Source organism: Megalopta genalis, chromosome 9 (assembly GCF_051020955.1).
Source record: "Megalopta genalis isolate 19385.01 chromosome 9, iyMegGena1_principal, whole genome shotgun sequence".
Lineage (NCBI taxonomy): Eukaryota > Metazoa > Arthropoda > Insecta > Hymenoptera > Halictidae > Megalopta > Megalopta genalis.
In genome coordinates this window covers 11,786,280-11,811,615 of record NC_135021.1, presented here as the reverse complement: position 1 = coordinate 11,811,615, position 25,336 = coordinate 11,786,280, and the positions used below count along the sequence as shown (strand labels likewise).

At 36.3% G+C, this 25,336-nt stretch overlaps 4 protein-coding genes across 5 annotated transcripts in view; 3 read left to right on the top strand and 1 right to left on the bottom strand.

Annotated features, from left to right (window-relative positions):
* Positions 1-7,459, top strand: part of LOC117220750 (uncharacterized) — a 103,212-nt gene extending 95,753 nt beyond the window's left edge. The window contains exons 3-12 of the mRNA XM_076524566.1: positions 1,818-2,026; positions 2,707-2,756; positions 4,220-4,324; positions 4,492-4,678; positions 4,914-5,263; positions 6,082-6,250; positions 6,309-6,380; positions 6,528-6,677; positions 6,772-6,936; positions 7,221-7,459. Of these exons, the coding sequence (XP_076380681.1) occupies positions 1,818-2,026; positions 2,707-2,756; positions 4,220-4,324; positions 4,492-4,678; positions 4,914-5,263; positions 6,082-6,250; positions 6,309-6,380; positions 6,528-6,677; positions 6,772-6,936; positions 7,221-7,328 (1,565 nt within the window). The 3' untranslated portion in view covers positions 7,329-7,459. The remainder of the gene's footprint in view (positions 1-1,817; positions 2,027-2,706; positions 2,757-4,219; positions 4,325-4,491; positions 4,679-4,913; positions 5,264-6,081; positions 6,251-6,308; positions 6,381-6,527; positions 6,678-6,771; positions 6,937-7,220) is intronic.
* A 99-nt stretch (positions 7,460-7,558) lies between these two features.
* Positions 7,559-16,595, bottom strand: LOC117220769 (uncharacterized). The gene is made up of 4 exons (XM_033471037.2): positions 16,475-16,595; positions 11,785-12,105; positions 9,926-10,486; positions 7,559-9,177 (listed from the first exon to the last, which is right to left on the bottom strand). The coding sequence occupies exons 2-4, from the start codon at positions 12,096-12,098 to the stop codon at positions 8,613-8,615; spliced, it is 1,440 nt and encodes a 479-aa protein (XP_033326928.1). The 5' UTR covers positions 12,099-12,105; positions 16,475-16,595; the 3' UTR covers positions 7,559-8,612.
* Positions 16,596-19,179: 2,584 nt separating this feature from the next.
* On the top strand, positions 19,180-21,399 carry LOC143258731 (G-patch domain and KOW motifs-containing protein-like). 2 transcript variants are annotated; one of them, XM_076524406.1, is made up of 5 exons: positions 19,180-19,555; positions 19,661-20,021; positions 20,099-20,202; positions 20,306-20,613; positions 20,806-20,982. In XM_076524406.1, the coding sequence occupies exons 1-5, from the start codon at positions 19,416-19,418 to the stop codon at positions 20,841-20,843; spliced, it is 951 nt and encodes a 316-aa protein (XP_076380521.1). In that variant the 5' UTR covers positions 19,180-19,415; the 3' UTR covers positions 20,844-20,982. The 2 variants fall into 2 exon arrangements, with proteins under 2 accessions (XP_076380521.1, XP_033326903.1); XM_033471012.2 differs by having other exon boundaries at positions 19,182-19,555; positions 20,828-21,399.
* A 119-nt stretch (positions 21,400-21,518) lies between these two features.
* On the top strand, positions 21,519-25,050 carry LOC117220755 (omega-amidase NIT2). The gene is made up of 6 exons (XM_033471014.2): positions 21,519-21,696; positions 21,789-21,935; positions 22,429-22,613; positions 22,854-23,022; positions 24,366-24,599; positions 24,833-25,050. Exons 1-6 carry the CDS (start codon positions 21,651-21,653, stop codon positions 24,922-24,924), a joined length of 873 nt encoding a protein of 290 aa, XP_033326905.1. The 5' UTR covers positions 21,519-21,650; the 3' UTR covers positions 24,925-25,050.
* Positions 25,051-25,336: the final 286 nt, after the last annotated feature.

Below are 25,336 nucleotides of genomic sequence, written 5' to 3'. Positions count from 1 at the left end.
TGGATCCCACCGGTCGAACATGCGAATTTCATTATTACGGGGACCGGACGTTGCTAACGAACGTTTTCTTGCTTCCTGCACCCCAGCTGCCGTGGACGCCGTTTTATGGCTAATCGTTCCATTGTGTCGCGAGGCTTGCGCTAATTCGTCACGCCGAACACTCTTCGCGGTTTTGCGGATCATGTTTCCTGTCGATTTGCATTTACAGACGTATACACCCCCTGGAACCATAAGCATGTAGTCTCACTTTCTTAATTAAGATAGTCGTATAAAAACAGGTGTGAAATATAAAGTTGTTTTGTTTACTTGGCACTATATCGGAGAGTATATTTCACCGATAACGTATTTAATATTTCACCGATAATAGCCAGAAGACAATTAAATTTTCTTTCCGCTCTTACAATTTCTTTTACCAATTTTAGCATTGTAGCTATGAATTTATTCATTATATTCGAAAAGATATTCTTCCATTCAGCTTCCAGTAATTCCAATAAATGATTGAATACATATCCGCAGTAAAATTTTGTCGACATACAATCGTTTTATAGCATTAATTTGTAGCATTAATTTGTGTTGCATGTCACGAGACAGCGGATCTTTATGCAAAATAGAAATTGTTTGCGTTAATTGTAAGAAATATAGGATAGATGAAGATACATTTTTTCTTTTAGTAAGTATAACAAATTGACAATGATGTAAAAATACCCTTACATTCTTCTAATGTTTTTGCAGTTTTGCATTTGATGTATGCATTTCTGTCACAAATGCATAAAAACCGCAGTCTATATATCACTTATTCATTAAAAATGATTTTAGTTATTATTCATTTCAATAATTTAAAAAATTATGTGAACACTTTATTATCTTTTTGTTCACGTACGATATCGAGCTAGGAGATTACTTGCTTATCAACGCAGCAAACAGTGGCGACGAGAAAGATGGAAATGGCTGCAGCAGATAGCAGCAGTGCTCAGAAGGATCGCGTTACTCGATCGATAACATTGACTTCGTGACAAACGAGATATAACAATAGATCTAATGTTTAATATATTTTCGTCCACCGAAAATAAAATTCTGTTTGTAATTATATTTATATAATATTATTGTAACAATCAAAGCAATCTTTTCAAATACAATTCAAACAGAAACGAATACAATTAAAAAATAAAATACTGTTTGTAATTATATTTATAAAATATTATTGCAACACAATTAAAGCAATCTTTTCAAATACAATTCAGAAATAAAATACTGTTTGTAATTACATTTATAAAATATTATTGCAACAATTAAAGTAATCTCTCCATATACAATTCAAAACTAAAATACTGTTAGTAATTATATTTATAAAATATTATTACAACAATTAAAGCAATCTTTTCAAGTACAATTCAAGCAGAAAAGAATGCAATTCAAAAATAAAATACTATTTGTAATTATATTTATAAAATATTGCAACAATCAAAGCAGTCTTTTCAAATACAATTCAAACAGAAATGAATACAATTCAAAACTGAAATACTGTTTGTAATTGTATTTATAAAATATTATTGCAACAATTAAAGTAATCTCTCCATATACAATTCAAAACTAAAATACTGTTTGTAATTATATTTATAAAATATTGTAACAATCAAAGCAGTCTTTTCAAATACAATTCAAACAGAAATGAATACAATTCAAAACTGAAATACTGTTTGTAATTGTATTTATAAAATATTATTGCAACAATTAAAGCAACCTCTTCAAATAGAATTCAAACAGAAACGAAACGACCGTTCTATCGAACCCTATACAATGAACAACTTCTTCTCTAGGACAAAAAATCGACGTCGAAACAAAGACAACATCCACCCAAACCTCTGGGACGACGATTAAACCGAAAGCTGTACAAATCGCCGAAGAAACGTTGAACATAAATCGATTATCTCCGAGATGCATTTATTTGAAGCAGAAGAAATCGTCAACGGTTTGGAACGTCGACGAGGATCCTGCGCCCCAATGGCTGATAGCGGAAGCTTTGTCTGCAATGAACAGGAACGCCGAGGTATGCAAATTACACATTTTATGTTACACACTTTAATTACAGTTTAATTTACAATTTTTTAATTACACAGTTTTTGTCTTTACAATTTCGTTCTCTTTTCCCTTAATTTGGTTTTACCAAAATTCTACGAGATTATTACCAACGGAAATGGTTCGATTTTTAGCGTTCCTCTTAGGTCTTGTTGTACAGACGAGTTTCAGTTCACAATTTCATAAACTCCATAACTAAAAAAAGAAAAATGAATTACGTCGATTAGAATATTCCTGCTAGTAAACATGAAATAAATTATTGTCCAATCTGTTTTGTTACTTTATATTCTGCAAACAATTTCCCTGTGTAAAAATTCACAATCTCTACATCATTACATGTACAAATAGCAAAGAGGGTGAGGATAGTTGCAATTTTGTTTTCATTTCAAACCGAATCGTATTTAACACTCTGCTTATCTGTTATATAATTTACCGTGTAAAAAAAGAATCCCGCGTAAATTGAGGGAACGAGCATAACACGTTGAGTAATCGTAATCCGCGAGCACAACGTCTTCAATCAAAGAGCAGTTTCGGCTGCCAAAAATACCGTTCAGCAGAATGGAGCACAGTTAACGTAAATATTTTTCCCGTTGTTTCCCTGCACGCAATATCGACCTCGAATCGAATCAGCACAGCGAGAGACGGACAAAGGGGGAAACATCGTCGAGCAAGGAGACCGAGTGAGTTGTTCGCGCGGCCGATGGAAACATCCAGTGCGCTTTTTATTTTCCGTTCTTTTTTTTAATTTTTTTTTATTTTTCGTTTTAATCGAAAAAGCCTGCCGATTTTTCTGCCTGTCCGGTGAAAATTCGAGGCAGCCCGTGCCGAAATTATTGTAGCCGGATTCATGGAATTTCTCCGCGGACGCGTGCACGTTGCACGCCGTTCCCATCCCGGTCTCGATGATAAAATGGTATTCATAAAATTGTATCCGATTGAATTCCAACACGTAAATCGTAATACGATGATCGTAGACGTTTCTCGTGTGTCAAACACCGTGGAGAAATTCCCCGATCGTTTTTACAATCGCGGAATTTCACGAAGCTGCACGCGACTCGAGCATCTTCGATGTCGGCAGCAGGTAATTTTATATTTTATCTTATTATTTTATCATTCTTATAATTTTATTTTATCATTCTTACATTTTGTGCATGAACTTCTTCACAATTTTTGAAATGTGCAATAATAATAAAATTTCGTGCAAACATTATTTTGGAAAATGATGGCGCAAAGGTTTAATAAATTAAATGTAAGCATAGCTGAAAGATATATATATATATAGTACACGAGAAAAAGTATGGTATACTATAGAGATGTAGTACTTCTTCGATCATTTATATCTGCCCTTTGACATTTCTCTGTAACTATAGTGGTAAGAAAATTAAACATTGAATCAGTTGCGAGGACCAGCTTGTTGATAACTAGACTGCGTTTCTTGATGCAACATATAAATTGTCTACATCAATTCTAAAAACTGTAAACTCGATGAATTAAAAATGATAAATTGATATTTTTAAATTCTTTTGATTGTGCAATTTTGCCCTAAATCCTACCAACAACTAAATAAGGAAAGAATATCAGAACAGAATGATTAGGTTTGAAACGCAAATATAAATAAAGTATTTAACCAGTTAGCTGTGACATGGCGAGTATACTCGTCGTACGTAAAGAGTAGTGACCATTGGCTATTTAAATTGTAATTTTAGTGAAAACGAAAACGTATCCTCAAATTTCAAGATGTTTAGAATATTTTGAGGCCAATCCTTACATGAAGGTGTTCACATTGTTATAAAAATAAGATTAGAAAAGAATCGCGAATTTGAATTTTTATTTGAATATTTGACTTTTTCATTTGAATTTTTAACTGTTATAAGTATTTAATTTCTCCTGCGTTCAGGAAAATTGTTAAGTGAATAAGTAAATATTAATAATAAAATTGTTAATTTTATAAAATAAAACCGTCACTTTGATCCAATATTTTAACAGCGACGCTTACTCTGTATTCGACGAGTATACTTCATCATCGCTTGATTCTCGCGACACATTTAGATGCGCTCTCTAAAAAGGAGGCGCCACGACTAACTGATTAAGATGCTCAAATGAATATTAAAATACACCGTGTATTATTTTTTTACCGTAACAGGTACGAGTTGATTATTTCGCAACTCGAGCAGAAACTGAGTCGTACGAAGGTGGATCTTGAAGTGGCGCTGCAGAAGAAGACGATGGCCAAAGAAAAATACAAAAAGTGATTGCTTTTTGTGAATTTGTGGCTTAGATGACAGCCAGTAGTCGAAATAAAGGACACGTTTCTATTGATTCGTATTAAAAATCATTCATTTACAACACGTTTATTTTGTAAGGAATTCGATATCTTGACAGTTTACTGACGATTCAACCTAAAACACGTTGCAGAAATCTGGAGCACGCGAAAGCAGAAGCTCGAAGAGAGAACGAGATACTCCAGGAGAGGATCGTTCGAATCTGCACGTCGGTCCTTGAGAATTTCGGTCCTCGCGGCATGGCTGATAAAAGAGGGAACAGTTACCAATTGAAGTGCAGCAAACGTCTGAGGTGTCTCTCCAGCAAACTGCATAAGAAAGTAAATGCACAAATCGAACTGTTTCTCTTTAATAAAAGCTTCCGTCGCAATGCTTCTGTTCACTTTTCTCCTAAAAATTGATCGAATCTTTAGACGACAGAGAACCATAATCAAAGTCAACTTTACAGCACAGAATTTTAATGCAACTTCCTTCGTCGAATGATCTCGCGTATCGAACAATTTCTTTTGACAATGGAAAGACTCGTTGCAATAAAAGTCATAGTAATTTTGTCAGTTGCAGATGGCAGTGGCGAAATCCAACAAACTGAGGCGAGAATTGGCGAAGACTAGGGCAACGCTGAAGATCAAAGCGGAGAAGTGCGAGTCGATGCACAAATGCTTCGAGAAGCTACAGCAGGAGATGGACACCAGCGAGATCAACTTGAACAAGCTGATCGCGGAGAACCTGGAGCTTCGTAAGAGGATAGAGGACACTCGGGAATGGGTGCAGCATAATGCGAGCAAAGAGAATCACGAGAGAACAAACGCTGTTCATTATCGGGCCATGCAGTGGAGCAGGGAACTGATCAACCTGAAGAAGAAGGCTGACGAGGACTTTACGACCATCACGCAATTGAGGAACAAGTGAGGTTACATTTTTACTTATTATTAGTTTTCACTTGTTATAATTTTTTACTTGTTATAATTTTTTACTTATTATTAGTTTTCACTTGTTATAATTTTTTACTTATTATTAGTTTTCACTTGTTATAATTTTTTACTTGTTATAATTTTTTACTTATTATTAGTTTTTACTTGTTATAATTTTTTACTTACTATTAGTTTTCACTTGTTATAATTTTTTACTTATTATTAGTTTTCACTTGTTATAATTTTTTACTTATTATTTACTTACTACTTATTATTTTTTACTTATTATTATTTTTTACTTATTATTATTAGTTTTTACTGATTATTATTTATTTATTTTAAAAAAATATATGTTGGCGTCTAGAACAGATTTCTTTAAAATAGGTTTGGCAGTCAATGTGTTAATCCTCTAGAAAATCGATAATACGAATCATTTAGATCACAGACACTAACTGTTACAACAGAAATGAAAAACAGTCATATAATAACAATTTATTGGAACGACATATTTATTTGGTCAAAATGTTTTTTGTTATGTTACGAATAACAATTATGAACGATGGAAAACTGATTTGCATTGCCGATAATGGATATTTAGAGATGCTGTTTTCATTTGCCGATTTGCTCTGGTCGAATATAAAATAATATTTAATGAAAAAAAAAACGAAATTGATTGATCATCTGTTTTATTGAAAATATATCATCTCAGTTCGTGGTTAATGGCCTCAACTGAAATAATAAAGAAGATCTGTTCTATTGATTTGTTCGATAAAAATTGATCAAATAACTGTTATTTTTGGTCTCCGATTTAGATTCATGCGATCGGAATCGGCGAACGCCAATAAAGGATTTTTGCTGAACAGTTACAAAAGTCAATTGGCAGATTTGAACAAGGAGAAAAATCAATTACTGTCGAAGATTACCAACTTGGAGAACGAGATTACAGCCGTGAAATCGAACAATTCGCAATTAAGAGCCAAGGTAGTTAATAAATGAAACTCGATAAATATTTCTTTCACTGAACAGGATCTTCCTACAGATTTCTGTTTTGAATACCGAGAAGGAGAAGTTGCTTTCTCGCAACGAGAAATCGAAGGCTGATACAGAAAAGGTACAAGTAGAGCATAATAAAATATTGAGTAATGCTTGCCTTTTGGAAAATTACAAATTTTCCGTAAACGCAAAACTAATCTTCGAACGGTGTAATAAAAGACAGCGTACACAATTAATGGATGTACTCCGACTGTTTCGTTTCCAGTCAGAAACAGAAAACAGTAAAAAGATCGAAGACGCAGTCCAGCAGGAAGTAGCGAACATGAAGGCTCATTACGAGGAGACTATTAAATCGATGACGACCAAATTATCAGCTATGAAGAGCCAGAACATGGAGTACTTGAAGAGTATAAAGGTATAAACAAATAGAATATATGTTTTTCTAGAAATTCGGAATTCTTACTTGCGGAGAAGTAAATTTTATTTTGTATTTTTCTGTGTGATTCCAGGACTTCTTGAAGAAGCTTTACGACTCTAGAGGCGACTATGATAAGCAGAGAGGTCCGAAAGAGGATGAACCTGGTGAAAAAGAGGCCCAGGAAACTGCATGCAATATTCTCAACATGACACCGGAGGAATTGTCTGGATTCATCAATGGGAAGGCACCTAACTCTGTAAGTTATTCCTGAAAATTAATTGATTTGTCGCCGTATGCAGTTTCTCTTATTATTTCTAAATTGTCCAAATTATCCAAATTAACTCCAAATGTTTATCTTCAACATTTTGTAATTGTTTTCACAAATATTTTTCGATTGTAATATTTCAAGAAATTAATCAATTTCAAGAAATGAATTAACTTTAAGAAATTAATATACTTTAAGAAATTAATTTATTTTGATAACTTTGAATCTGCGAACTTCAGATTGCCGAATATAGTAAAAATTTATTTCGAGCCTAGATTAACACCTGGATATTCGAGCTGAACCGGATATTGACGAAGAGTAATTTTTCTGAAAGTCTGTCGAAGTTCTTGTTGAAAAAAGCAACGAGGAAACTGAAAATGTGAAAGGCAGGATCTACGAAGGACAATTCAACTAATATTTGTTATGTGAATTAAAATATTTTTCTAAATTGTTCACTTGCATATTAAGGAACAAGTCTACGGTATAATATTTTGATGAATGGTTTAGTATTGAACGTATTGATGTTCCTATTTGTATCACTTTTCTCATGTGAAGAAACTGATTATGAAACTTTGACGCATGATATGTTGATTGATCGGGAGAAAGGTAGACGAACGTTTTCAAAGAGTGTATTTGGTATTAAAAATGGATTTAGGATCCTACGAAATAGTAAGTATAATTCGAAGAACGATCGTCGATAAATAGGACTAAAGTACCACGAATTGATCGCATGAGTTATAAATAGCGATACATGTGTAGGTAAGATGACGGAAAATCCGCGGATCACAATAAACGTTGCACGTCAACTTTTAACAAACGTCATGTAATAATTAGACTGCGGAACCTTATGCAGATATACATTTTTTACACGTACGTCAATATTCGAATTTTGTTGAAATTTTACATGTTCAACATTTTTGAGAGTATTTTTTGAATCATCAGAAATCCTTTTCGCAGTCGTTTTTATGGAAAGAAAATCTGTGTCCAAAATTTCTAGACAAGTCGTCAAAACAAAAGTACTATAAATGCATAAAATCCGCAATCTACTAATAATAAAAAAGACAGCGTATCAAAGTGAACAATTATCAAAAAAAGGCTTTCTTGGAATTGACTACTTTTGGTCCGATCGAAGAATGAATCGACTTGGAAATCCTTGCTGAACTTGAATCCTAATTATGTCATATGTGTTCTAAAAATTAATTTATATTGATTTTCGAAGATTCGTCGAGCTCGAGCACTCTACCATGATCAGACATAGCTACTTACTAGCACGTGTTCTTCAGTCTTCCATTATTATCTTCTAACGAGTAATTTAAATTCATAATTACTTTCTTAAATTCTATAAAAATTATTTCCTCGTCTCTATTAAATTTAATAAGAATAAATCTTAAGAGAAAAATTTATTCAACTTGTACCTTGAATTAACATTCAAGATCAAAGTGCCTTAAAAAAAGTAAAATACTCGTCAAGGCTTTAAACGAATCTAATCGTCGCTAACTCAACATTTGCAAGAAACATCAATTTTCTAAAAACACAAACTGCACAAATTTCTCGCGACACCCGGTATATCAACTTATCCAAGTCCTCCAATCCTCTAGAGAACCATAAATCTCGATCCAAATCGATTCACAATCCAACCGAACCACAACTAAACGACTATTTAATTTTTAATTATCGCTCTGCAATTCACTGGACCCAGTAGCGTCAGGTGCCTTCTGCAGCTGGGCATTCTGGAATCTCTCATAACCGTTGCTATCTCCATAGATCTTCCTGCCAGGTACCCTATCATCATCCTTAACGCTGACTTCAGTTCCAATCTGCACCGGCCAGGGCAGTTTCCCATCGTTCCTAATGGACACCTGACTAGCCAGCTTCCTGTCGCTATTCTGATCAATTGGTTCATTGTTCCTCAGACTCTCCAGTGACATTTTTCGTCTAGCTTCCTCATCGGGATAGGAATAGGGCCTGTCGAAGCTCGATCTTTTTAGATAGGAGTCGTACGCGTCGTAGAGTCGTCTGAAACGGTATCCACTCGGATCAACGTTTCCTGGGATGCGTTTGTAGGACCTGTCCCTGGACACCGGCGTCCTCGTTCCCTCATAGGGTCTAGGATAGTTCCTGAGGTCCACTGGTTTCCGGACAACCTCCGGTAGGGTCGCATAGTAGATGATCCTTTTTGGCTTTGGGGTTGGTCTGGGACCTCGGTAGAGATCCAGGTCCTCGTCCCTGTACCTGATGGAGTATAATATGATTATAGCTGAGCCGTTTATTTTTAGTTTAGGGTGGAACATAGAATCTACTCCTTCATTCGTCCTTTCATACTGATACAGTCATATCAATTTTTTACAACCTCTTTCAGTTGCTATTTGTGTCTGCTTTGTTGTTCTTTTTAATATCCCTATACTTCATTCCTGCTTCCTAACTGTATTCCTGCTTGCTATACTTCATTCTTCCTCTTATACCTCATCCCTGATCCCTATACTTCATTCCTGATTCCTATACTCCGTTTCTATACTTTGTTTCAGTATCTGTACAATCCTCAATTAGATATTCCCCTACTTTCTCCGATATCTGTTAGTCACCTTAAAATTATCTAACAATAGTTGTCATCGCATGATTATTTCCTTAAGTAGTATCATCGTATAAAGCAATTTTATGTTTTTGCGGATGTGATCAACATCATTCACTATACTTGCAATGATACTGTTTCAATTTTTTTTTAAATGCCATTGTCCTTCTAATTTATAATTTGGAGCTTCAATCTTATATACTAAATGTGTAACTATAGTTTTAGTATACTATTAGTATAGTATGTGTCTCAAATAATAATAGTATTATTTAAAATTATTATTAAAATCACCAAACAAATGATTAGATTGTGACACCGAGAAAGAAAATCTCTTGGTGTTGTGAAAATTACGAAATCTTCAGCTACGAATTGATAAATAAAAGATGTAAAAACTCGACGAACGATTCTTACCTGTCGTAGTAATAAGAGTTCTCCTGAGGGACATGCATATAATAATTCCTCTCCATTCGGTAGCGATCAGGATAATAGTAGCTGTATCTTCTTCGATAGACGACAGGATCATACTCCCGATCTCGAGGCAGGTTCCTATAGTAATCATAGTCATCGTACGCCCTGTGCATAGGCATATCTCTGTGATCGTAACTTCGTCTATGATGACTGGTAACAAAGTCAGCCCTGCGGTTCTGGTAGCCCCTTCCGTCAGGCGACTCTTGGTCCTCCTCTGTCTGCTGGATCATCTGATCCAAGCTTCCTCGATGAGGATACTCCACCGACAACGACTGAGAGGACCAAGTCTCCGGAGAACTCATGCGACCTTCCCGGACGTTCTTCGTGGTAGCGATCTGCTCCATCTTCGTCTCGTTGTCAGCATCTCGTCGCACCCTTAACACATCGTTTCCCGTATTGGCAGTGACCCCTCCGAGGCCGTCATCGGGCCGAAAAACCGTCATCATCAGCCCCGTGTGGAAGATCTTCTCGTGAATCTCTGGATCGTCCGGTACGTCTCGGTTTCTGCACAAGAATGATGAAGTATTCATTTCAAAAGCCATTGTGCTATTTTCTTTTAACCTTTTAGGCACGATGCGCCACTATAGTGGCTTTCGCAGATGTCATCTCTCTGGACGACGCGCCACTATAGTGGCTTGCTCTAGTAGCTCACTCGCTCATCGTTTGAATCAAATAATCGTCTTCATATGCATTGTTTCACACTTCTTTTGTCTTCACATCGATTTACAACAGTCTACAGGGTGTCCCAAAAAGGTCTCGCAATCCGGAAATGGCGGGTTCCTCGGATCATTTGAAGCAACTTCTTCCTTTACAAAAATGTTCTCCGAGGCACCGTTAACGAGTTATTAACGAAAAACAGTGACCGATAAGAATCGAGTACGGCTGACGCGAGGCGGCCCAGCCAACCAGCGCGCGAAGCCCAGTTCCGCTCATTGGCTCGATCGCCTCGCGCCAGCTGAGCTCGCCTCTCATTGGTCACTGTTTTTCGTTAATGACTCGTTAACGGTGCCTCGGAGAAAATTTTTGTAAAGGAAAAAATTGCTTCAAATGGCCTGAGGAACCTGCCACTTTCGGATTGCGAGACATTTTTGAGACACCCTGTATATACAGTATCAGAGTCTGTACAGTACATATCAGACTCTGCCCTTCCAGAGAAATAGCCTCGCGCAGAATTCAGCCGTGCCTAAAAGGTTAATGTGATTTCAACTTGTACGGGTCCGTTCTCGTCCAGAACTTCGTATACGTCATCTAACAGAAGAAATCATCTCAGTTTTGCTTAAAAATCAAGTTTAAACTGTATAATGCAGCATTTGATACATTTCTCGAGTCTTCAACTATTTTATAATCGATGCAAAGATATTCCGTACATCAAATATATAAATAACAAATGGCGATGCACGATTTATCGAGTTTGTTCCGTCAAATTTATTTTATTGAGTTTGTTTCACCAAGTTTGTTTCATAGACTTTGCTTGATCGAACTCGTTTGATTCGATCAGAGTCTATCAAACAAACCATTCAGTTTCTCTTGATCGACTTGGTAGTTCATTTGTTACACTTCGTTTGATCGAACTCGTTTGATCGTTTGATCGAACTCGTTTCTATGATCAAATTCGATTGATAGACTTTGCATGATCGAGTTCGATAGACTTTGTACGATGAAGTTTCTTTGATAGACTTTGTATGGTCAAGTCTGTTTGATAGACTTTGTATGGTCAAGTTTGTTTGATAGACTTTCTTTGAAAGACTGTCTTTGATCGAACACTATTGTCGCGTTTTAATTATTCTCATTGCAAATCTTACTCGTCTCTGTTCCTCTGTTCATCGTCGGCAGTCAGCAGAACTCGCTCGAATCTCTCCCGAGGCTTGCTACCAAGAAAAGAGGTTGCAGGAGAATCGCGTTTGAGATCCGTTTGAGCATTTTCCGAATGATCCAGACGGCCAACGCCGCTCACGCTACGAATTTCGAACGGTGAGGAGGCTGATCGTGGCCAGGATGGGTGAGCCCAGTCATAAGTCGCGTATGGCAGTACCTGCCACGCTTTGCCGATCCCTGATGCGACGATCCCCGTCAGGAAGAACAGTAGTGGGCACAATTTGAAGAGGAGAAGCCGCATTGTTTATCTGAAAACCGTGTGAAATGTATCAAGGCAATTTCTAGAGTCTGATAAAGCTTCAATATTAGTGATTTTTTAAACGAATTCTGTTTTAAACGAATACTTTATTTGGAAGTACAGTGTCCCATAAAAGTGTTTGTACACCTTTTAAAGCGCAATAATCTTTTTAAAACTGGACTAAGTGATTTGAATTTTTTGTAGATGATAAAGGAACTAGTATACTAGACAATGTTTTTGTTACTGTATTACAATGTCTTAATTACTGTAAGCAGTACGCTACATGTACAGTGGCCCACAAAAGTGTTTATATACCTTTTAAAACGCAATAACTTTTTTATAACTTTTTAAATAACTTTTTTATAACCTTTTAAATAACTTTTTCATAAGAGTTTCATAAAAAAACTCTCGTTTTTTGACTTTTTTATCTGAGCCTATAACGAAAATTTAAAAAATCTCTTTAGTAGATCTCGGTAACTTATGTGCATGCTGAAAATTTTATCGAAATCGGTTACGGAATGACGTTGTTACGAGTTACAACAAATTAAAGATGGAAAATATCACAGTTTTGTCACGATTTTGATCAAAAGCTGTAAGTCTGCAGTTTTTTAAATCTTTCATTATCTAGTATACTAGTCCACCTATTATCTTAAAAAAAATTCAAGTCACTTAGTACAGTTTCAAAAAAATTATTTCGTTTTAAAAGGTGTACGAACACTTTTGTGGGACACTGTAGATATGTAGCGTACTGCTTACAGTAATTTTCTTATTGCAAAATCTTTAAAAATGCCTGAGTAACAGCATCTCTTTTAGAAGTTACTTCCATTACATTCTGAATTGATGAACATTCTGTTGATGTATAATTTTGTTTAACAGATGAACGATGAAGTTTTGAAGAAATCAATTTTTCACAAAACAGTAGTCGTTTAGTGCAAAATAACAATTTCTCCATATTCGTTCGTCATGAATAAAATCGAGATCAATCATTGAAGAAAAAATTTTGATTCGTCAGCCAGGCAAACCCACGCGTCAACAGTCTCCGCGCTGCTGTTTAATTTCCAATTGTTATTCGGTCATTCCTCAAAATTTTGCATCGAAAAAATTCGTACAAATGCTACGGTACACGCACTTTCGAACCGCATACTCGTTTCAAAGAAAACGTAATTCACTTTTCCAGAAAAAATTCCCAAAAATCGCGTTTATTTCAGACAATTGACCACGGTGATTTCAAACGAAATCCGTCTTTGCGATCGTTGTCGAAAGATTCGCTGATGTTCCCGAAAAGCTAGAAGTGGCGGCAATTGTCAGCCGACTATGTCGACGAATGACAGAAGCTTTCACCGAACTACCAAAGGCAGGGGGTACTATGGAAAAAGAGAAAAAGAACGCGGGGGGCGACAGACGTTTAATGACCGTTCCGTCCGGTAGCCACGCGCGGTCAGATGAGATCGTTCTATGGTTGCCGCGTGCAGGCCAGTGTCCGATTCCCCATAACAAATATAATTTGCTAGCCGTTTCCGCGGTATTATACCAAGTTCCGGGCAACATGTAGATCCGGTCGCTGGCGATTGTTCACTCGACTACATTTACGGTGGCATCCTCCGCTGGGAGAGATCGAACTAGAAACCAACTTGTTGATACGCGTAAGTTCAATGCACCGCTCGGCTGTCGATACTGATTCCGGTTGCGAAATTTTGAATGACAATGGGATCCCGAAACGTCGAACCCTGGCTCGATGCATGCTGCTTCCTATTGATAGAAATGGTGCAGCATCTATTCTCCTCTATGCTAATCCGCGGGAAAATCTGTTTATGCAACGACCGCGATAGTGATTTTTATTGCAAGTCTCCAAGAACAATTGTTGACGATTCTTTCATTTTTGTTATTTGCTAGTGTGGTTCCTGTTCGTTTATTTGTATCTACTTAAATGTAGCGACAATTTGTAGAGAAATGCACTGGATTTTGAAATACGTGCTCCAAAGGTTTGTAACGTTTCGTTTCGCGCATTTTTCATTTGTATTCTTGACTTGCTGATTTAATTTATGAGCACATTCGAACAAAGTGCAATCTAAAGTACAAATGTACTCTGTGTCTTAACATAAAATAAAAACTAGAAATAAACTTAACTAAAAATTGGATACTACGTTTGAATATTCACTACATTCTATTGTTAGACATTTTTATCAGCCATAAGCATAAATATTTAGAATTGATATTTAAATATTATATCCCGCTATAAATACTTTCATAGTGTCATCAATGAAAAATGATGAAGACACGATCAAAGACAAACATGAAAGAAAATGATACTTTATTAGAACAGTTTAAGGAGTCGAGTTTTTAAAATGATGAAATGGTCAAACGGTTAAATGATTAAATTGTTAAATGGCAAAACGATAAAATGATTAAATAGCAATACGGTAAAATGTTTAAGTGGCAAAATGGTAAAATGATTAAATAGCAAAATGGTAGAATGATTAAATAGCAAAATGGTAGAATGATTAAATAGCAAAATGGTAGAATAATTAAATGGTACGATAGTAAAACAATTAAATGGAAAAATGATAAACCGATTAAACAACAAAATGATAAAATAATTAAATGATGGAATGGTAAACTGGTTTCTAAGACCATTTATCTTCCCATTCGTGATCAGGAAAAAAGACGTCTCGTTATCAACATTTGATCGTCGATCGATCTACAAGCCAATGGACCGTATCCAATAAGAACCGTTCAAGACGGGTTCTTGCGACTTGTTATCCTTGCGGAACAGTCGCGAGGACGACAGACTCCGGACATTGTAAACGCCGGAAAAAAACACGGAAGGAGAGAATAGGACGTGTTAGCGGAACAAATCGGCTGCAGGATCTTCTCCGTTAGCATCAGGATCGTACGACCATGGTCACCGTTTTACAGTTAACCGGCGGACCGTTTTAATTCGCAATTATATTTTGGTAAATGCCGCTCTGTGAATAGGATTTTGGTGACGGAGTCGAACAATAGAAGAGGAAGAGGTGTGAAGTACCGTAAGAACCGGCGAAATCAGTGCCGATGACTAAATAATGAATCGTTGCCGAGTTGAAACTAGTTTTGACGATTTTGAAAATAAAAGATCTTGTTTTGATGAGCAAAAAGATGAATTCTTTCACTTTGATCACGGTGCGATTGAGAAGTTGAGAAATTATGCGAGTGCCTGTGCACATGTAAATCTCGATGGCCTAATTTATAGAAACCGGAATTAAATGAGGACTAGTTCAATCGATAAAATGTTTAAACAAGTTTTAAAGAAGACAAAAATTGCACTGAAAATATTGATCGAATTTAACTGCATACGATATATTATGCATTAACTGCATTACGATATATATTATAAATTATCTGCTATTGAAAAATAAATTGTCTCAGCGATGATTGTTAGAAGCAGCTGAAATAAGTTTTTCTCATTGGTGAATATTTTAATTATACTTCCGATTTTAAGCATTTATAACGTTCGTAAGGGAAGCACGATGCTGCAAAAACGTTATTATAATTCTTAAGTATTACATAATATTTATAAATCGATTAGAGAAGAAATACATTTTTCGTAGAGAATTGATAGAGAAAATTTGTTTTGCACAAAGATCCGCTGTCCACTTAAAAGTAACCCAAATAGAATTTTGTTCACTACTAATCGTTGACAATATTAAACGAGATGTCTGAGTCATTCACAATTATTACTCAGAATCTACACTTCTTCGATCAGAAAAATAACGTCTGCACTACGACTTCATTTTAATTGCAATCATTACGATCCTTGACGCGGGTGCATCAAGCGGACACAATATAAGGGTTAGCATAAGGGTTACCATACAGCCTATCAAACTACCACCATAGAACATCCTACGAAATCAAGCAATTTAACAAACAAAACCAAAAATGAATAATTGTAACCGAAAAATACAACTTTACAAAACACTAAGCATCATGCATACGTAGATAACATAACATAAAAAATATAATATACATATAATACATTAAACTGCACGTGTTTACGCAAAATAAAAATTGTGTGTGGAACAGGCGCAAGTTTCTTTCTTTCTTAATTTTAATCGCTCGAAATTAATAAATCAAGATTCTTAACTCCTTTGAATCTTTTCGCTGTTTGAAATTATAGTCGTTTTTGTCGTAAATGTGTAAAATCCACGGTTTAGCAATCACAGTTTTAACCCACTCTCGTCCCACAATTTTCGATAAAACTTGCTGTGACCGAATATATTGGCTTAACAATGAATTTCTGAGCCTGGACGAGGAACCGAACACGTGATCAACGGCCGATCCGAGGTTCCAGGCGGAGGAAGAGTTCAACGAATGTCTCGTCCGATCGGAGAGAAAGAGTTTACCTGAATTCCTGAGTGTCCGCGGCTTCCGAATGTCGTCGACTGTTCGGAGCTGCTACGATTACTACGGTCCGCGGACTACGGCTTCCCGGTTTACCCAGGCTTCGTATCTGCATACCGTACTGTTGTCGCCTCTAAAACACGCTAACCCCTCTACCTGGAAGCCGGCGACTATGTACCAGTGGTGGGACCAATTCAACGACCTGCTCATTAACACTAGAACCACCGAACAACTAGAAATCAATATTAACGGGTCTCTCAGAAGGATCCTGCCCTTTGACAATTTTTTTTCCGACGAAGCCTATGAACCAACCGGAAAACGACTATGTCAATTAAAAATGCGTATATTGTACAACTCGTAGAAATTTTGATACCGCATAATTTTACAAAATGGCCGAATGACAGCCTGTCTCCCGGAAGCTGTTCCGCTAAAACCGAGTTCAGCGGTGAACAGTCGCGTTTTCGTTTTGAACCATTTTGCCAAACATCAATGTTTTAAAAACTCCTTTGTTGTTCGAGCACGATAGATTACATGTTAATGGAATTTTCGTAAATTTTTTATTTCGGATGATCCAGCTTGGAGAAATCATGCTTATCGTGAGGTCGGTCGCGCACATTTACGTTGGGAAAACAGCTGTCGGAAGAGAGGCTGTCGCTTAGGCATTTTTTAAGATTCCGCAACAAAATAATTACTACAGTTTGTGCAATATGTGTACTTTGAGCCGAGATACTTGTTTCGATAAAAGGTGCATTGACGTTCTCAAGAAGAATTCGTGAAGGTCGCATTTCTTTTCGAGTAGTTAACTAGGCATGAGTAGACACATTTAAGGCTTCACCTGCTAGTGATCTCGAAAAATACCTCTGTTTCTAAAGGATATTTTCTGCAGTGTTAAGCAATTCTCAGTCCCATCGCTAGTTATACCTCTAAAACACGCTCACACCTCTACTCAGGGTCCGTGACCACCGTCCTCAACTGCTTAACGATTTTAACTGTAATTCTTGCACCGAAAGATAAGAGGCTAACTTCCTCCTTCGGCTCCGACAGAGAATCGAACAACACGTGCCAGAATTACGTTCAAAAACATTCCAGACACCATACAATTTCCTTTTTTTGTCTCTAATGTAGCTTCTGATAAAAAAATATGTTGTATAATGAATTTCGATTAATAATCATTTATCACTGTTCAAGTAAGCGAAGTATCGCGACACAAGAACACATTATTGAATTCGAATGCAATTGTAGCGATACACCGTAATTAACGAAAGGGAACAATTAACCCAGCACGTATGTATCTACGTGTATTCGACGTTGCAGCTATTGTTGGATTGCCTATTGTCTGTGAAATCGATTGTATAAACATTCAGTTTGCACGAGCATGCAATTAAACGTAGATTTGTAGATTCTATATACATGATGACCTTGACATACGGGTAATTAAATTACATTCGTATCGTTATTCCTAATCTATGGAAAAAGTTGGGATAATGAACTCGGTCTAAAAATAGAATGATCTTAATTAAATAGTGAATGACACAGTGCATAATAGTGAAGTCACGCGCTGTGGTGCATAAATTAGGGTCGAACAGAATGAATGTTATTAAGAGACCAATTACATAAAGTCCTTGACCTTTTGAAATAAAAAAGCTACTTAGAAACCTGTGTACGAAATAGGCAAAATCGGTTATTAAGAATTAGGACATTTTTTATGTAATAATACTACTAAATCAATTTTTATTATTTTAATTAATATTTATTATTATATAATTATTATATAATATATATAATACATATATATATAATATAATATTAATAAATATTATTGTATAATATTTATTATTTTATTAATATTTATTATTTTTATTAATTTTTAAAGATCAATACGTCCGTTGCTAAAATGCTCATTCGTTCTTTTTTATTGAAAAAAAACTGTTCTTAAAAAAGTTTATTTCTCGCTGTTGTAGAAAAAAATCATTCCCAAAGTGCCTAACACTTTTCTTAAAAACGTTCTGAAATTTTATATTTCTTTCACAAGAAATTGTTTGTAAGATGTCTGACCACTTTCCTTAAACATTTTCAGATAATTTTTTTTACATTTTGATATCTAATTACGTTATAAAATAAACTAATTTTTAACTAATAAAACAAACTAACTAACTTTTACTTTCAAAATATTCCTGTAATTACGTTTTTATATCTGTAAAAACTATTCAACTACAAAAATGTACTTTTCATAAAGGAAACAATTTAAAAAGACACATATTTCCAATTAAAATCCCATTGTGAATCTCCTCAAGATTCGTAACCAACCAATTGTCGACTCCAACGAAAATGTCACCAATTCGCATTCATGTAAATGTGGCCAACGATTTCCACTAATTTCGATAGATCTTTGTCTAAAACTGAGAACACAGCACTGTTTAACTGTGAAGCTTCAACCAATCAGAGGAGAAGCAGTTTCTCTACCTGCTTCATAATTCTAAGCCGGTTGCCCCCGTCTTGGCTTCCTATGGTGAGGCACTACTATATTAACGAAAAACAGTGACCAATGAGTGACAAGCTCGGCTGGCGCAAAGCGCTTGTGGTTGTACTGATGTCGTGCTCTCTTGCTCACTCGCCGCCACTTCCTCTCTTTGTCTAAAACTGTGAGGGCAGCACTGTTTAGCTGTGAAGTAACAGTTTCTCTAGCTGCTTCATAATTCTTGACCGGTTGCCCTCGCATGAGCTTAGTATGGTGAAGCACCACTGTACAGATAAGTTTGTGGTTCTTTAACGTTGTGTTTTCGTAAACGTTCAGAGGCGTAGATAGTGATTCTAAAATGTGGAAGTAATTCATTAATCGATTGAATGAAACGTAATGTTGAATTAGTGTAAATAATTCAAGGTATCATCAATTTATGTTGTGAACGTTATTGATCCATAAATCCGCGTCATCGAGACGGAATAATGGCAGAAGAAGGGAAGAAAATCTCCTTCGGATTCGCGAAATCAATTAAAAAGCCCGTGTTGAAAACTAATGTTCCTCAAGAAACGAAGAAAGTCGATTACATAGAGTGTTTAGACGAGAAAGCTATCAAAGTAATAGGGTAAGTCGTATTTTCTTTTTAATTTCTGACACCAACATAACCTCTGAAACTAACCTAAACTTATATCCTCGACTGAGGAATTATACAAAGAATTTTTCATTACAGCGAAGAAGATAAAAAAGATGAACCTTTGGTCATACCATTATTGGGTTCTAAAACATGGCACGATAGAATTCTTAATAAAATTGATGCAGATATTTTTGAGCCCAAGGTAACAAAGGAAGAAGTAGTAAAAATCAAACAGGAAGACACGTCAGAGCTGACTAATGGCAATGCAATGCCAAAAGATATTGTTAAGATAAAAGAGGAACCGTTAGACGAGGAGGAAAAGAAAGTCATTACCTTGGAGGAACAGGCTGCTAAAGAGATCATTGCGGATCTGAAATCTAACGAGAAACAAGAGACTCAGATACAGGCACTGACTTTGCCAATAGTGGATGAGCAGTCTCTCAGAGGCCAACAACAGGTATCATTGCATAATTATGTTCCTTTTCCCATTTGTACTTAATTGAGATATTAATCGATGAATATTACTTTCATTAGTCAACATTAGAGGACTATGAAAAAATTCCTGTGGATGCTTTTGGACTAGCGATGTTAAGGGGAATGGGATGGCAACCTGGCAAAGGAATTGGTAAAAATGAAAAGTACGACTCTTAGTTTAAATGGACACTGTATGTTTTATACATACTATATTCAAAACTGTGTCAAGATTCAGAAATTTATACCTTTGGAATATTCTTATTACAGAGTTGTATCTGCTGCGATACCAGAATTGCGTCCTAAAGGTATGGGACTGGGTGCAGACAAAGTAACATTGCAAAAGAAAAGTACAGATACTAAGAAACAGGAAGAAGAACTGAAAATTGAGAAGGGCACATTCGTGAAAATCATTGCTGGCAAGCAAAGTAATAATTACGGTCAGATAGAAGGATTCGACGACGATGCTGGAAGACTTATAATAAAACTGGCTCTTGGAGGGAACATCATATCCGTGAATGAGTTCATGGTGCAACCAGTAACAAAGTCGGAGTATTCGAAGAATGCGAAAGTTCTAAGTTAGTATGAATATTTAGGACCCATTAAGGGACTTTTAAGACGTAAGAAAATTTTTTAAATTGTAGAATTAACGCTGTATAAACCTAGAAAATTTTACATATTTCATACGAATTCGTTGGAAAATATTACCTTTAAAAGTCCCTTCTCATTGCTTTAGAACCGGTATAAATATAAGAGATTTTAGCCTTTAGTATTTTATGGTGTTAATTTCAGATGCGAAGAAGTATGAAGAGTACAAGGACAAAGAGTCCACAGAGCAGAAGCATAAAGTAGCCAAGAAAAAGCGATCAAGTTCATCAGAGCATTCTGAAAGTAATTATGACGATGATGATAAAAATTATACCGAAGAAAAAAGAAAGAAAAGACGCGACAAAGAAAAAAGTAATAAATCAGATGATAAAAAATCGAGGAGCCGAAAAAGGCATTCGGAAAACGATAGTGACGACAGCGATTATGGTAAAAAACGGAGGAAAAGAAGCAGATCAGGTAGCAGCGAGTCCCACAAATCAAAGAAATCGAAAAAATCAAAAAAGCACAAGAAACAAGACAGTTCGCCGGAGAGATCCAGTAGGAAGCACAAAAAGAAAGATAAGGAAAGGGAGAAAACTAGAGACCGGAAGTCGAGAGACTGTACAGACAAACGGAAACACAAAAAGAAGGGCAGGTCAAGGTCACGATCGCCTACTAAACGATAATACTTTGCTTGGTCTCTCATTGTTTTATTTTTGTGACGAATTGTACAATTTTGTTTATACACATTTTGTAATAAAACTTATTTTTACAAATTCGGCTCTCAAGTTTCTTATCTGTTTAATGTTAGACTGCATTTTAAACAAATGCAAATGTGCAACGTACAAGACAATACTTTCATAAAACCTGTACTCCATCGTTAGCATTTTCAAATTAATAATAAACGAAACAAATTTTTATATAAATCTTATTTTAATGAAACCGATAAAAATTCAAATATTTGAATATGTGGCGACGGTTTACGTAACAGCTGATAAAGTAAACGTACATAACCTCGAGAAATATCATGTTATATGCGAACATCGTCAAACAAGGAGTCCGAACAATGTCGAGTATGTATGCTTTCTTATTCCTAGAATATTACAATGGAAATATTATAAATTGATTCACGCGTAATGTAAAGTAATAATCATACTGTTTTCAGCATTCCGTTTGGCGCTAGTACAGCTCGCTGTCGGTGAAAATAAATCGGCGAACATAGCAGGGGCAGTTTCTTTCATCGAACTTGCGAAACAACAAAAGGCCGATATTGTTGCATTGCCTGAATGCTTCAATTCACCGTATGGAACATGTATGAATATCTTATCATCACTTTTTACATCAATTTATCTTAAAAAACGACTTTAAAAAATTACCCGCACTAGGTGCCAACCCTTTGATTCAACTCCCGCGCGCGCCACTAGGGGGTGATTTAATTTACATGTTTAAACAACAACCAGCTTTCCCCCTTCGCACACTTCTTGTAATAAAAAATTATTGCACGATTTTTAAAAATATATTAATTAAGTTCCAGAGCTGGATTTCTAATCTAATCTATACTTCGATTGTAACTTTTGACTAGCGACTTATCTATCGATAGTTCAATTTGAATCAATAGAAATTCAATATCTACGAAAAGCTTGAGATGCAATAGTTGCTATTAAACCAATTCTATTTGTTACAAATATTGAACACAGATTTTATAAACTATTGTGCGTTAAATAGCTTATTTATTATTGTCAATAGAAAAAGTCAGAGGAAAATACAATTAAATTTCGGAATTTCGTTTATATTTTCAAACACAGCACATTTCGCAAAATACGCGGAGAGCATTCCAGACGGTGAAACGAGCGTTGCATTATCGGAAGCAGCCAAGAAGAACAATGTTTATGTTATCGGTGGCACTATACCTGAAAGAGAAACCAATAAATTATTTAATACCTGTACCATTTGGGCTCCTGATGGGACTTTGGTTGGAAAACACAGGAAGGTAAACGATTTTTACATTTACAAACAATTGTGTCAATTTTTATAAATTAAATTATCCATCAATTTAAAAAATCTTATTAAGCTAAAAATACATTAATTTAATCATTTCGCTGTTCTAAATTCCACTGACTCGTTTCCTTTCATGAGTGCATACAACATGCATTCTAATTTTAATTTCATTGTTGTAAATTAGGTATAAATTAGGTACATCCCGGAAATAAAGTGACTTTTGTATTGACAGATGCATTTATTCGACATCGATATCCCGGGAAAAATGACTTTTCGCGAGAGCGATTCCCTCAGTCCCGGAAACTCATTAACAACATTCGAGATGAAGGGCTGTAAAATAGGCATTGGCATTTGCTATGACATAAGATTCGAGGAGATGGCACGTCTCTACAGGAATGAAGGTACCATCATCAGAATATTTATTTAAACATGATTAATTGTTTTTTGAAGTTTGATTAACTATTACATTAACTATTTTTATTTTATATAGACGCTGGCTTACTTCTTTAGCCATAAATATTGTTTTTCGACTACCCTGCAATTTCCACATACGGGCGATCGTGGCGTCTCTTACGGAGAATAATTGAAGCTTCGTTCGGGGTCCGTACAGCGCCAATTAGTAAGTGACAAAATGCTGAAACTGCTAGCTGAAAGAAAGCTTCCAGATTTTGCCACAAGAGGCATCACTGTTTGGTTAGTAGTTTGAGTGTTTTGTCATTTACTAATTGGCGCTGTACGGATCCCGATCAGAGCTTCGAGACTCCGCCGCGAGTGGCGCTACTATCTCAAAATAAATAGAAAATAATGTTTCAACGAGTTTATGTTACAATTTCGTTAACTTTTGAGGGGTCAAATGAGAGCTGGAAAATCGTACTTCCCAATGTCTAAAAATTCAAGACCTTGTCAGAAAATCAAAAGATCCCGATCATTAGTGCAGAGTAAAATATTTCCTTCTGGACAGGTTACAATCAATTTTAAAATGTATTCCCACTGAGATTTGTTATCTTTTCTAGGCTTGAATTAGAACTGGATGATCCCATTCTATGGCAGCGTTATTTAAGCAATCGATAGGAAATTCGTGATCACGGGGAAAAAAACAATAAATGTCTCGTTTTGGTACATCTTCCATTTATAGCACAATAAAATGACTGAAGAGAATTGTACATCAAAGTTTATAAACAGTCGTCTTCAATCATCAAATTCATATTGGAGTCACTCTCGACAAATATTTTCCAACGTATTTACAGTTGCTTCGATCCGTAACATTTCCAAGAAATAGCACATAGAATCTTCAAGCCGTAGAGTTAAGTTCGATACACGACTCTCTGTTTCACGAAATGATAACAGTTCAAATATCGACGATGTGTCAAAATAGCCGGATATTTACAGTCGACTCTCCGAGGCCACAAATTAATTGCTTCACTCGGAAAACTGCTCGAAGTGTACTTAGGAAAGACTCCGGCCGCTTGTGGCTCACCTTGCCGATAAAATATCCTCAGACGGTCCGAGGAAAAAGAGTGGAGGTAGGAGAGAGTACAGAAGTAATCTCACGTCGAGTCAAGCTTAGAAGGTAGAGTACAGGGTAAAGTATGGGAGCGTGATTGCCTCGATATCAGGGCTCGCGACGCAGGGGGTGGAAGTAAATTGAGGAACACGGTCCTAGAGGAGGAAAGAGAGGAAGAGAGAGAGATAGAGATCGTGCTGTTCGGTGTCTTCATATTTCCCAATTTCCTCTGCGCACCAGGTTGCCACATGCTGATATATCCGGCGGCATTCAATATGACCACCGGTCCACTGCACTGGTCGTTGCTGCAACGTTCCAGAGCAAATGACAATCAATTATACGTCGCTTGCGTATCGCCGGCCCGCGGTTCTCCTCCTGGTTATGTCGCATGGGGCCATACTCAACTGACCAACCCGTGGGGAGAAATTCTTCACGAGCTGGACGCTGCCGAGGACATGGTTGTCGCCGACATAGGTAATTGCCACTTTAGACGCTCCAGGCACTGTTCGTTAATTTATTGGCTTGCTTTGCGATCACTGTTTGCCCGACAAATTTCTGGGAACCGATGGAAGGCTATGGGACAAAGAGCAGCGCCGAAATTAATATTCAGCTGCATCGTTAAATCAGTTTTCTGGATTGGATTAACTTCGTCGAGAAGAGCCCGAAAAGTCTGGCAATTTTTCTTAACACCATGCACATTTTTTCAGACCTGAACATCGTAAATGAAGTGAGAGCTCAAATCCCGACGTTCTCTCAGAGACGCACCGAGTTGTACGATACTGTTTGGAAAAAGGACTGAAACAATATCGTGCCAGAACATTGAACGTACCCTAAAACTGCTACGTTGGACCTGAAGATTTTCTGCATTTAGTGTACATGTAATGTCAAATAAATCGCATGTATATGCAACGACGATAATGAAAAATTGAAATTTACTTACCTATGTGACCGTAATGTAATAAAAATATACACCGTTGTGTTCGGGAGAGTTCACAGAATCGTTCTACATCGAAAAGGTTCATCTAGCTTTCGCGATTGGAACAGAAAAAATTCTTAAAGTTAAAGATCGATGAATCGTCTTCGCGAAAGGCTTCGCTTCGATCGTCGTTCAAACTTGCTGAAACGTTTAAAAACCATAAAAAAATATATCGTTGTACTCGGTAGAGTCGGCAGAATCCGCTTCACGCGGGGACCGTTTGCAACAAAACAGA

Bases quoted from the DNA above. Each gene is read 5' to 3' on its own strand.
- LOC117220769 (XM_033471037.2), bottom strand. From the start codon at position 12,098: ATGCGGCTTCTCCTCTTCAAATTGTGCCCACTACTGTTCTTCCTGACG. The intron at 10,487-11,784 runs GTAAGATTTGCA...ATTCTTGTGCAG, and splicing joins GAACAGAGGAACAGAGACGA to AAACCGAGACGTACCGGACG. The intron at 9,178-9,925 runs GTAAGAATCGTT...ATACTCCATCAG, and splicing joins AACTCTTATTACTACGACAG to GTACAGGGACGAGGACCTGG.
- LOC143258731 (XM_033471012.2), top strand. From the start codon at position 19,416: ATGGCAGAAGAAGGGAAGAAAATCTCCTTCGGATTCGCGAAATCAATT. The intron at 19,556-19,660 runs GTAAGTCGTATT...TTTTCATTACAG, and splicing joins AAAGCTATCAAAGTAATAGG to CGAAGAAGATAAAAAAGATG. The intron at 20,614-20,827 runs GTTAGTATGAAT...TGTTAATTTCAG, and splicing joins GAAGAATGCGAAAGTTCTAA to ATGCGAAGAAGTATGAAGAG.
- LOC117220755 (XM_033471014.2), top strand. From the start codon at position 21,651: ATGTTATATGCGAACATCGTCAAACAAGGAGTCCGAACAATGTCGA. The intron at 21,936-22,428 runs GTATGAATATCT...TTTCAAACACAG, and splicing joins CAATTCACCGTATGGAACAT to CACATTTCGCAAAATACGCG. The intron at 24,600-24,832 runs GTAATTGCCACT...ACATTTTTTCAG, and splicing joins CATGGTTGTCGCCGACATAG to ACCTGAACATCGTAAATGAA.